This window comes from Hippocampus bargibanti, linkage group LG14 (assembly GCF_051943395.1).
Source record: "Hippocampus bargibanti isolate YZ-2025 linkage group LG14, ASM5194339v1, whole genome shotgun sequence".
Lineage (NCBI taxonomy): Eukaryota > Metazoa > Chordata > Actinopteri > Syngnathiformes > Syngnathidae > Hippocampus > Hippocampus bargibanti.
Genome location: NC_142747.1, coordinates 15,995,026 through 16,007,734, shown reverse-complemented (window position 1 = coordinate 16,007,734; position 12,709 = coordinate 15,995,026). Strand labels below are relative to the sequence as shown.

The 12,709-nt window shown below is 43.3% G+C and overlaps 2 protein-coding genes across 2 annotated transcripts in view; one reads left to right on the top strand and one right to left on the bottom strand.

The window, feature by feature from the left end:
- Positions 1-5,782, top strand: part of sipa1l3 (signal-induced proliferation-associated 1 like 3) — a 61,910-nt gene extending 56,128 nt beyond the window's left edge. Inside the window, exons 20-23 of the mRNA XM_089013249.1 lie at positions 23-172; positions 1,049-1,175; positions 1,313-1,394; positions 2,572-5,782. Coding sequence (XP_088869375.1) covers positions 23-172; positions 1,049-1,175; positions 1,313-1,394; positions 2,572-2,763 — 551 coding nt within the window. The 3' untranslated portion in view covers positions 2,764-5,782. The remainder of the gene's footprint in view (positions 1-22; positions 173-1,048; positions 1,176-1,312; positions 1,395-2,571) is intronic.
- Positions 5,783-5,925: 143 nt separating this feature from the next.
- LOC148888564 (ribonucleoside-diphosphate reductase large subunit) lies at positions 5,926-12,200 on the bottom strand. The gene is made up of 4 exons (XM_089013250.1): positions 12,007-12,200; positions 8,599-10,580; positions 7,732-7,920; positions 5,926-6,246 (listed from the first exon to the last, which is right to left on the bottom strand). Exons 1-4 carry the CDS (start codon positions 12,023-12,025, stop codon positions 6,034-6,036), a joined length of 2,403 nt encoding a protein of 800 aa, XP_088869376.1. The 5' UTR covers positions 12,026-12,200; the 3' UTR covers positions 5,926-6,033.
- Between the last annotated feature and the right edge of the window lie 509 nt (positions 12,201-12,709).

The following is a 12,709-nucleotide window of genomic DNA, read 5'->3' as shown; positions in this document are numbered from 1 at the left end:
ACGACAATCGTTCTCCGTTCAGTGCCGCTGTCTGGGTCAGAATTGTCCCTGACTGAGGTGAAAGACAAAGTCTCCACACTGAGGAGGCTGGATCCCGGACTCATGCCCCTGCCTGACACAGCTTGTGGACTCGAGTGGTCCAGTCTGGTCAATGCTGCCAAAGTCTATGAAGGTGAATATTTTCAACTAAAGTTCTCACTGCTCGACAACACTCTTAACTTAAAGGACAACCGACACCTTTTTTTTGTTTCCGAACTAACATCAGAAAAACTTTTTATAGCATTTAAAGTACCCAAAACAGACAGGATGATATTTTAGTCAAATGCAAAACACCAATAAAAATGACTTAGTGTCCCAAAACTACTTCAAAATGACCTCGGAAATGGCGAGTTTTAGAAGGTCCCGCCCCCTTGTTCATGACGTCACGCCAGGACGTCTTGCCTTGCTCTAGAATCAAAACAATGGCTTCAGATTCGGAGAAGATGCTTTCTTGTTACTCATCCAGTTATTAATATGATTCAAATAGTTCTAAAGAGGAAAGCATAAATGTTTGCAATCGATTAAAGAAGTCCTTCCGTCTCATTTTGAGGCATCTGGACTCCAATGTAGCGTCCCAGAAAATGCACAAGACGGTGCCCAAGCTCCATTGGAAATGGGCTGATTTGTCTGCTGGGAATTTGTGTCAACTAGTATCAAATCGTAGTTAGTCTTGGTGCAACACACGATTCAGCATCGTGTTATTTATGTGTTTTCCTTCTAATTTCGCCATCAACACGATGTTTTCAGACCAAACAAAGTACCCAAAATACATTGTGTCGCTTTCTCGGTCAGGGGCGTTCCTGACGCGACGTCACGTCAGGAATCTTCACCAACTTGAAAACAAGACTTCCTGAATATTCAGCGCAAGTCTTAAAATGTAAAATATAGCTATATGCGGTAGAATCTTTGTAAAATACGCTCAGTAGAAGTCATTTGAAGTGATTTTACAAATTATGGATGTGGCGTCGGTTGGCCTTTAAGAGTTCAATAACACGGTTTCTACTTTCAGCACAAAGAGCCGTGTCACTCTTCTCACTGACGGAAACACTTGGAGGCGGTGTGGACATGAGGCCTGCCAGCAGTCCTGTGCAGTTTCCCACTCCTCAGACGCCACGGACTACACCCACCTTCAGCGGGTACCTTACATTTCTGGACATTACTGATGCCCGTCACACACACTTACTACTCTTATTGATCTTCAATCTCATGTGCAACTTTTCTATCTGTCCATCCATTCATAACATACTCATTTTCTGCATTTGCTTTTTTGCAGCGATGAGATACCCAACGAGTTGTCAGGGCGTCTCCATCATCTGGAGGTGATGTTGAAACAGCTCAACAATGACCTGGAAAAAGTGAGACACTCGCCTTCCTATTTTGTGTTTTGAACAGGATTGTTGTTTGTTTATTTGTTGGTGCATGAAACATGTTGATGAGACATCAATGAAAAATGACCATTTATGGGAGCGATGCCTTGAATTGCGATTTAATTGGTTCTTCAAAGCTCTCAAATCTTTCCCCATTGAGATGAGATGACGAGGGGAAAAAAGGACAACATTCTGAAATCTATTTTACAACAATATTATTTTACATTGTATTTTCTAAAAACATACATTTCTAACATGATAAATAGAATATAAAGAATTTAATCAGGAATTTATGTCTCATAATTTCTTGTATTAGAACAATGATTCCCAACTTTGTTTGTGCCAAGGCACATTTTTTTAAGTTAACTCATTCACTACCAGACATGCGCAAAAATGTGTCCACTCCACTGCTAGGGTTTTTGTCATTATCACTTAAATTCCAGAACCCGCAAAATATTACGTTTTAGGACTACATAAACATTCAATACAGTGTTAGAAACCTTAGACTCTTTTCTGTCATTCGTAAAAAAAGACTTAATTCCGAAATTACATGAGTCTGGGGTTATATGAGCTTGAAATGAGGGTGGCTGTCCAAAATACAAAGAAGAAAAAAATATGTATGCACACACTTTTTGCTATCTACTAAAATATCATGTCATGGTTCTTTCTGTCATACTTTGCTGGCACCGCTAGATGGACGGATCCATTATTTCTTGATCAGAAGTAATTTATTTCACCAATGAAGTCAAATGTTCTCATTTTCCCAAGACACACCAGTAAATCTCTCATGGCACACTGGTTGGGAATCTGCTTTAATTTATTGAACTGCTTCATCTGGTATGCGCACATTAACCACCAGAGGCAAGTGTACGGTTCTATTGACACTGCAAATCAATTCAGATTTTTGTTTTTGCCCATGTAGGCTGGTTAAATACATGTGATCTTTGTTATAAAACAAGATGTAGTGGCGATTGGGAGAGTGGGAGTCCCCCATCTACCCCAGACATCAAACTGAGATCACATGTATGTCATCAATTTAATCAAATGAGGTTCACAAAACCAAGTAATTGAATGAGAGAAAAAAAAAACACAATGACTTACATCTGTCATCGGTCGTGATTGATCGGTCAGGCCAATATAATAAACTGCATATGTGTTGTCTCAGGAAAAGCACGACAAGGTGGCACTCATGGCCGAGATGGCCAACCTGCGCGAGAACAACCAGCGCCTGCAAGAGGAGAGCGTGACAGCCAGTGAGCAGCTGCGCAAGTTCAACCGACTCTTCAGCAACTTGGGCGAGAGCGAGCACGCCGCGCACCCCGCTGTGCACCAGGTGCCACCACCCAAGAGGGAATGAACATTAAACAGGACTGCCTTAAAACTGGAAAGACCCCCTCAACCCCCACTTCCATTCCTCTGAGCCTCTTATTTTTCTACATCTCGTATTGTTTCTATGTTCGATGAGACTGTTTAAATCACCTGGAGAGGCCTAAACACTGTTCCTGCAAGCCAGTCAGCCAATTTTTTTGATAAACTACAACTCCCATGATGCACTTGAAGTCCCGGAAGCGTAACACAGTCTTAAGTACTGTACATGTGAATCCTGCAAGGTACACGCTCGCATATGCATGTACTCTATATTGTGTTGATATTGTTGGACAACAAGAGTGTGTGTGGGTTTATATGGTGACAAGTGGGTGACGAGTAATCTAGTTTACGGAAGACTCGTGGCCTCTCATCGTTTACACTGAGGACCTTTGGTACTGAACATATTTGTAATGCATAGACTTCCATGGTGCGGTGGTTGAAAAGGCGTTTAAAAAAAAAAAAGCACTGAGAAACGCCACCAAAACCCAACTGCTAACACAATATCTTTTTTTCGGTCGTTTGTGAGCATTTGCTATTCTTTTAAGCACGAACGAGCCAATTAAGCATTATGGTAATGCATAGCACCAAAGCTAAGTGGTCAGGGACGGTCTAAAATGATTGGTTTCTTGCTAACGTCGTCACAATTTTCATCGCGACGGTCATGTCGCCACAGTTAAGTGGACGAGTTTTGAATGTTTTTCTATTGCTCTGCGCGCTAACTAGCTGTGAGGTTAATTAACATTTGCCACTTTGTGGGAAACTTTTAATGTTTTTGATGGCAGCTTGGCTAACTCGTTAATATGTTACCCTTATTTTGCAGTAACGGGAGGTCAAGTGGTTCACTTTTAGGTTATTCTATGCCTTTAAGTAAATGTTAATTTTGTTTCCCCTTGTGTCCGACAAGCCATATTGGTAACATCGTTTTTGAGTAACACCCCCAAACCCCCTTGACATTAAGCTAAACTAAGCTAGGCTAACTGTCACGTCCTCCTAAAAACGACATGCATTATTGAGATAGGAAAAAAACTTATATTTTATTCCCAAAATTCCAAGTTATTTATAATGGTGGGGCAAAAATAAACTCAAATTATGCGTGTCTTATTTACTATACAAATAGGAAGACAAAATGGCGCCCTTCTCTCCGTGGGGGAAAAAGTTATATATTACTAATCTATTTTTTCATACAGTAAGGCAAATTTGTGCTTTCTGGCTGCCGGTACTTTTTGATAACTCCTTAAAAATGTTTGCGATGACTGGAACTGTTTGAATACTAGGCTCAGGTTCCTTTATGATGCTGGACCTAAATGCGACACCATCACAGGTACTGTTTAAAAAAATGCATAATCGCTTTTATCGCCATTGCAGCTTTCCCTTTAAAGCTTCTTGTCGCTGGAATTTAGTAAAGTTAAGTTTGCCTTTGGTGGAGAGGTTTGATGACCGAGTGAAGCCACAAGTGGCCCCTTTCAATCGGGTGGGCAACCGAATCTGGCCCATCATTCAAAAAAAAAACTCAAGTGGAACTGAAAAGGCCCATTTTCATTTATACCACATGGTCACCATGAACAAGTTGTGGGTCCCCACCCCTGTTTTAAAACTCTTTAGACAAGAAGTCACACTCCTCTCCTTTTCCCTCCATTCAGGCGACAGTCTTGTTTTTGTCATGTAAAAAGTGTTTTGTTTTAATGTATAACAAAGCTATTTATAGCCTACAATGATCCATGTTGAACAAATCAGTAATATTGTACAAATTTCCCTTTTTTTAATGTTTTGATAATTTATTTGTTGGTTATAACGCATACAAGAGTGAGGATGTGAAAAGGGGGTACTGTGTTTTATTAGATTATCTTAATTCTTCTGTTTGCTCCGGGCTGTAATGTACATTGAAAGTGTAAATTATGTTTTCATTTTATAAAAAATATATATATACACAACTCATTCTCAAATGTTTTCAATTGTTCTGTTACGGACATTGGCTAAATCTCATTTGCAACACGCCTGATCCTTTTTTAACTCTTCTTGCATATGCTGACCTCAGCTGGCGAATGCATGGCTGCTGCAATAATTGCAGACATCAATTGTCACTCACCGTCACAAACCGTCCATGCAAATCAAGGTAAGAGGACTCAGTTGGTCAAAATAAAAATTGCCTGCCAGTGACGTTTTCATTCGTGGCTGGTTGACATTCTGCAAAAGTACCACATCACCCAACGAGCTCAAAGTACAGACTGTGTCCGAAATAATGTCTGCCCGGGGCGTGCAACCTTTACGTCAGGCGTACAAATTACAGAACGTCTCCGCCCGGGTGGCCGACAACTTCCAAGCTATTATTTTTTATTTAAATTAAACGTTTACTTTATTCAATAAAGCAAACGTTTGAACGAAGATTTTGAAATCAGAATCTTCGTTCGTTTTGGAAGTTTCTGTTCGTTTGTTAATTTGCATACTCTGCACGGCAGCCAATCAGAAGCCTGCTTCGTGCTTTGGACTTTCCCAAGCGTTATAAGGTCATGCATTTGCATATCATTTTCCAAAGTATACGCACAGAACCTCAGCCCCAGAAGATTCAAAAGAAGCTAACTAAATTTATGACGCTACAAAACGTAAATGTACATTATCCTGTGACTGTAAAGTGTACTTGAAAGTTTTGAAAGGCGCTTAGAAATCAAATGTATTACTATTATTATTAAAAGCATCGTCGAAAGAGGAGTTCATGTGGCTTTTAGCAGACGACGCAACGCAAACATTGCATTGTGCAAAATGCCGAACAGTGTATGGACAAACGACAACTAGAGCAAAATCATCAGCAAGGATATTTACGATAAATTAAGCAAGGGGACATTTGTGGTAGGTACAACCTTCGTTAAAAAAATCCATAATACTTTGCAAATGTTTTTTTTTTTCCCGGTTAGTCGTCTTATTGTGTTTCAAGTTGTGAAAAATGGGGCAGGCAAGTTTTCAGAGTTGTCTGCCCTGGTAACTTTTTGTCATGAGTTTCAGACACTGGTACAGTATTGTACTAATATATATCTTGCGTTTCTTGAACAGTTGACATGAGCAGTTCCACTCCTTTGAACAATTTGCGTATCAATCATGCTCTTGACAGGTGAATGGAACGGCGTACGTTGCAATTGAGAGACCGAGATCCATCCAGTGGTGAAATATAAACAATTTATTTCCTTCAGAATGAGAATATTAACACAGAAGAACCAAACTCCTCCAGAACTTGTGCCGTTGACCGGATGCAAATTGGAGGAATTGTTCAAGAGCCGCACATGAGGCACTCGTCTTTGTTTTCCAAGGAGCACACTATGGCAGCCATGTTGCGCTCTTTGGAGTCTTGTTCTGGGGGGGTTATCTCCGTAGTGCCGTTGATCTTGGCAGACCCCTCCTTTAGCTTCTCCTTATCCAGCGTGAACTGGATGGGGTTGGCGGCGGGCTTGGTGCGCAGGTAGTACATGCCTGTCTTTAGACCCTGGGACCAGATGGATGACAAGCAGCCATTTTAAAAAAGTTAAGATTTATTTTTTTTTACGTATGATAACAAAATAACATGTTAGATTAGCTGGATTATCTTAAATCATTCACAAAAAAATGTGTTCACTCCAGTGCCAGGGTTTTTGTCATTACCACCATTCCAGGACCCACAGAATATTGAGTTTTAGGACTACATAAACATTCAATACAGCATTTGAAACCTTAGACCAGGGGTGTCAAACTTATTTGACATGGTGGGCCACATATGACCTCGGTCAATGTCGAGTGGGCCGGACCATTAAAATGATACCATACATGCTATAAATAAGCAAAATACAGTAAAGTCTCGTTATATCGATATTCTCGGGAGTCGGAAAAAATATCGATATAACCAGACTATCGATATATCCGATCCTGCGGCATGTAAATTTTCTCCTTGCGTTCCTAGAAATAGTATCGTAATAAGCAGTACTATCGATATAACCGATATCGATATAACGAGACTTTACTGTATGTGTTTCATGAGGTTTTGGTGTATTATGCGATGGTATTCCTCATCAGGCTAATATTAGCAAAAGCGTGTCGCTTCTCGGGACATACAAGTTCAGCTGCCTTCAACATGCATCGTCAAACAAAGTCACCGTCGGAATACAGCTTTGATGCTAATGCTATTTTGCTAGCAATTAGATAGCTGGCTTTTATGCTGCTTCCTTCACTGACTTCTTGGCTCTGGGTAAAAGTTGACTGCTGTTTCCTCAGACCCGCCAGCAATTCGTCCAACTTGATGAATTGCTGCAGTCGCATTTTTCGCTGTAATGAGTCTGACAATTTGGCTAATGAAGGTGTTGAAACCGCGGTTGGAAAAAACACGGCGGTTGAAAAAAAACAACAGCTGTTTTCTTCTACGTTGATTGAAACAGCACAACTCTGCTCCTAGTGGACAATCATTGAATTGCACCTCATTAAAATATGAATTCCATGTCATTTGTGTATTTTTTTCTCTTTTAAATTATCCTGCGGGGCTGATCAAACCTCCTAGGGGGACGGTTCCGGCTCGCGGGCCATATGATATGGCACCACCGCCATAGACCATCTTTCATCAAGAAAAAAAAAAGTTAATCACTAAATTATATTGGTCTGGAGTTATCTGAGCTTGAAATGAGGGCAGCTGTCCAAAATACAATGCAACAACAGTTAAAGCCGGAACAAAGCGCTGACATGGGGAAAAAAAGAGAAATGCTGCGCCTTGCGGAAAAGAAAAAGACATTGCCAGAGGCCATGGCCAGCGCTTTATCGGCACCCAAGCATGAAAAAAAGAAAACCTGAACAAATTCGGTAATGGCGCTCTGTCATATTTTTAATTCACAAATACATTTGTGAGTGAGTTAATCAAACAAGAATTCTGACCCAATCAGACACACTCAAGTCATTTGTCAGAAAGTGGTGCAAATCTTCCTTCTGCATCATGAAACACGGTATGTACCTGCTTCCAGCCAAAGAAGTGCATGCTGGTCATTTTGCCGTAACTGGGCTCTGCGATGTGGATGTTCAGCGACTGGCTCTGGTCGATGTAGGCACCTCGGTCGGCAGCCATCTTGAGTACTGTCTTCTGGGAAATCTCCCATACAGTCTTGTACAGCTGCTTGAGCTCATCTGGGATTTCCGCGATGCGCTGGAGCGAGGGGAGGGAAAAGATGTGGGTTCAGGAATACAGTCATCACCCTTTTCTGTACTTACAGACGCTCCCCAATTTACAAACGAGATACGTTCAGAGCGGTCGTACGTAAGGTGAATTTGTTCGTAAGTTACTTCAGTGTTATATTTTGTATGGAATGTATGCTTAAGTCTTATATAAGTATGTTTAAGGTTTATATATTCGCTGCCAATCCAGAATTTATTCGAGAATTTAAAAGTGTGATGTGGAGCGCCATTCCAAAATTTGTTTTTCATGCTAGGGTGCCGATAAAGTACCGGTCAGACCTCTGGCAATGTTATTCCCTTCCCTTCCCTTTGTCCATGTTAGCGCTTTGTAAGAGCCTCAGCTGTTAAAGCACTATATAAATCAATATGTATGTATTGTATTATGTCCAGCCGCCCCCATTTCAAGCTCAGATAACTCCAGACCCACCACATAACTTGGGAATTAACTGTTTATTTTTCTGATAAAAGAAGATGGTAAGATTTCTTACGCTGAATTGAATGTTTATGTAGTCCTAAAACGATATTCTGCGTGTCATGCAATTTGATTAAAAATGACAAAAACCCTGGCACTGGAGCGGTCACGTTTTTGCACATCATCTGGCAGCGAATGAGTTAAATACAGATATGTAATACATCATGATCGACCTACCTGTACGGATCCATTGTGAGCAATTAGCTGGTTCTTCATGTCCTCGCTCCATAGCCCCCTCTCAGTGAGATCCTTGAGCAGGTGCGGGTTGACGCACTGGAACTCGCCGGAGAGCACCCTGCGCGTGTAGATGTTGCTGGTGTACGCCTCAATGGACTCGTTGTTGCCGAGGATCTGCGCAGTGGAGGCGGTGGGCATGGGTGCTAACAGTAGGCTGTTTCTCACACCGTGCTTGGCGATCTTCTCCTTGAGTAATGTCCAGTCCCACAGCGACGTGGGTGTCCGCTGCCACATGTCGTACTGCAGGATCCCCTTGCTGACAGGAGATCCCGCGTACGTCTCGTAAGGGCCGTGCTCAGCGGCTAGCTCGCAGCTAGCTTCCAGCGCGGCGTAGTAGAGAGTCTCGAAGATCTGGATATTGAGCAGTTGCGCCTCGGGGCTCTCAAAAGGCTGCCGCATGAGAATGAAGGCGTCGGCCAGCCCCTGGACGCCGATGCCGATGGGCCGGTGGCGCACGTTGGAGTGTCGCGCCTCGGGCACCGGGTAGTAGTTGATGTCGATGATCTTGTTGAGGTTCTTGACGATGACTTTGGTGACCGCCGCCAGCTTCTTGAAGTCGTACGTGCGCTCGGGGGTGACGTACATGTTGAGCGCCACGGAGGCCAGGTTGCACACGGCCACCTCGTCCTGGCTGGTGTATTCAACGATTTCCGTGCACAGGTTGCTGGACTTGATGGTGCCCAAGTTCTGCTGGTTGCTCTTACGATTGCAGGCGTCCTTGTAGAGCATGTACGGCGTGCCCGTCTCGGTCTGCGACTCGATGATGGCGTGCCACAACTGCTGGGCTTTCACCACCCGCTTGACCCGGCCCTCCTTCTCGTAGCCCGTGTACAAGGCCTCAAACTCGTCACCCCAGCACTCGTCCAGTCCAGGGCACTCATTTGGACACATGAGCGACCAATCCTGGTCGCTCTCTACCCTCTGCATGAACAAGTCTGGAATCCAGAGTCCGAAGAACAGGTCTCGGGCGCGCTGCTCCTCTTTGCCAGTGTTCTTCTTAAGCTCGAGGAAGTCGAAGACGTCAAAGTGCCACGGTTCCAGGTACATGGCGAAGGCGCCGGGCCGCTTGTTACCTCCCTGGTCCACGTAGCGCGCCGTGTTGTTGTAGACGCGTAACATGGGCACCAAGCCGTTGGAGTTCCCGTTGGTGCCGGCGATGTAGCTCCCGGTGGAACGGATGCAGCTGACCGCCACGCCGATTCCGCCTGCCGATTTGGAGATGAGGGCGCATTGCTTGAGCGTGTCGTAGATGCCCTCGATGCTGTCGTCCTTCATGGCGAGCAGGAAGCAGCTGGACAACTGCGGCCGGTTGGTGCCGGCGTTGAATAGCGTGGGCGAGGCGTGCGTGAACCATCTTTCCGACAGCAGGTTGTACGTCTCAATGGCGGCGTCCACGCACGCGCCGTGGATGCCGACCGCCACCCGCATTAGCATATGCTGCGGGCGCTCTGCCACCTTGCCGTTAATCTTAAGCAGGTACGAGCGCTCCAGGGTCTTGAAGCCGAAGAAATTGTAGGAAAAGTCGCGGTCGTAGATGATGGCGGAGTTCAGGCGGTCCTTGTGCTCCAGAACTATATCCAGCGTTTCCTTGGAGATCATCGGCGAATGACAGCGATTGAGTGGGTTGACGTAGTTGAAAAGGTCCTCCATGACATCGCTGAACACCTTCTTGGTCTCTTTGTGCAGGTTGGAGACCGCGATGCGCGCCGCCAAGATGGCGTAGTCGGGATGCTTGGTGGTGAGCGTGGCGGCGATCTCGGCTGCCAGCGTATCCAACTCCACCGTGGTCACGCCGCTGTACAGGCCCTGGATCACCTTCATGGTGATCTGAGCCGGGTCCACAAATTCGGAGTTGAGGCCATAGCAAAGCTTCTGGATGCGAGAGGTGATTTTATCAAACATCACGCGCTCTTGGCGGCCATCTGAAACGCAACCAAACAGTCGCCGTGACAACAAACAATTAGAAACTTTGCATTTCCCCATCTTTGTCAACTTTTGTGAATCAGAAAACCTTTATCCGTCCCACAATGGGGAAATTTGCAGCCTACAGCAGCAATTTGAAAGGGGATGGGCTGGGGGGGTGAAAGGATAGAAAAACAAGATATTCTAATCATCGTAAAAAAGGCTTTTTTGAAAGTATTTCAATGTGGTTTTGATTAGGTTAGTTTACCATTTTAGCCCATTCACTGCCATACACGTGCAAAATGTGTCCACTCCAGTGCCAGGATTTTTGTTATTGTCACTCATATTCCATCCACAGAATATTCAGTTTTAGGACTACATAAATATTCAATACAGCGTTAGACACCTTAGGCTCTCTTCTTTCATCAGAAAAAAATAGTCAATTCCTAAATTATATGAGTCTGGAATTATATGAGCTTGAAATGAAGGTGGCTGTCTAAAATACAATGCAATACATACATATTGGTTTATATAGCGCTTCAACAACAGCTCAAGCTGAAACAAAGCGCTAACATGGAAAAAAAGGAAATCCTGACCATTGTGGAAAAGAAAAAACACTGCCAGAGGCAAGCACTTTTCCGGCAGCCAAGCATAAAAAAACAAAAGTGGAAGAAATTTGTGAATGGCACTATACGTCATATTTTCAATTCCAGAATAAATGTGAATGGCAGTGAATGAGTTAAAGGTATAGTTTGTCAACACCTAATTCATCAAATCAGTTTGGTTCTATACATCCAACCACTCTCCCACCCAACACTTACAAAATAGTCACTAATCATATATGCAACTACAAGATTAACACAATTTAACTCCATTGAACATTTTGGTGAATATAAAATGAATTTCCATATAGTGTACATGAGTCCTATTGTACCTGAGACGATTTTTGTTATACTTATCGCTTCACTACGTTCATTTGGGAATGTTTGTCATTGTTGAGGGGGTCTAATTTGGCAGGAATCTCATGAGCAAAATTCTGGTTGACTGTGCGCATGCGCTCTTTACATAAACACATTGGCGCCAAATTTTGACAAAGGCATCGGGGAAATTAGTATAAAGCGACCCAGAAACGGCATTTTACGTCAACTTTTGTACGATTATATCGTTTAAAATTTGCCGGGTCGTTCTTTTCAACCGAATACCATTGCTTAGCTGCATTTAACCCGAATAGAAAACTAACATTGGCTGTTGCGTACTGCTTGCGAACACTGGACAAGACAAACTCGTATATGTCCCGTATGACAAAACGGCTTAATCACGAAGGTATGACACCAGAATGTTTTGTTTTGTTTTTCTCGCAACAAGTGAATTGGTGAGGATATAAGCGACGAATAAGCGGAAGGCCTCGCAAGATAGCAGCAAAACAGTCCACCGGTTGGCATTTACCTCTCTTAATCACATGCATCTTGGCTGCGTGTGCAGTTAGTCTTCCCACAAAGCGACTCCGAATCGTCCTTTCCACCGCGTCAACGTTTCCTTTCTGTCGGCGGAGGGTCGCGGGTCCTGGTCCAGGAGACAGCACGGGAAGAAGTAGCCCCTGATCCAGAAAGCTCTTGGTGCCTGTATATTTGTAGAGACGGAAAGGGAAACCGGGATTTGACGTATTGATTGGTCAATAGAAAAGAGAAAGGCGGGGTTTCCTGTTCGACGAACAGATTCCCCAATTGGCATCCATAAAGGGGTGGTTCTTAAAACAAAGGAGCCAATCAGAATCTTTAAAAGTGTCTTTTTCCGGTTGTTTTCCCGCATTAAAATATGGCGGGATTAAAAAGTAGGTCAAAATCCAAATATGTTGCGGTGTCTATATTACTTGAAATTAAATTGAGGGAAATAAGGGAATTGTTAACATTAAATGTTTATCAATGCGGTCAAAATGAAATGCAGTGTGTTTTCGATCATCAAGCAATTATTGCTAAGGACTATTGTTCTCAAACTTACTCCCAGATACAACGTGAAAAAGGATTCAGCTCTTCCTGGCGCACTAAAACTCACCCGATAATAAAACCGTAGTCCACCAAAGTGTTACTTTTATAACAAAAATGTATGTTTAAAACTATGCACCGCTGTAACATTCAGTAGAGATTGAACA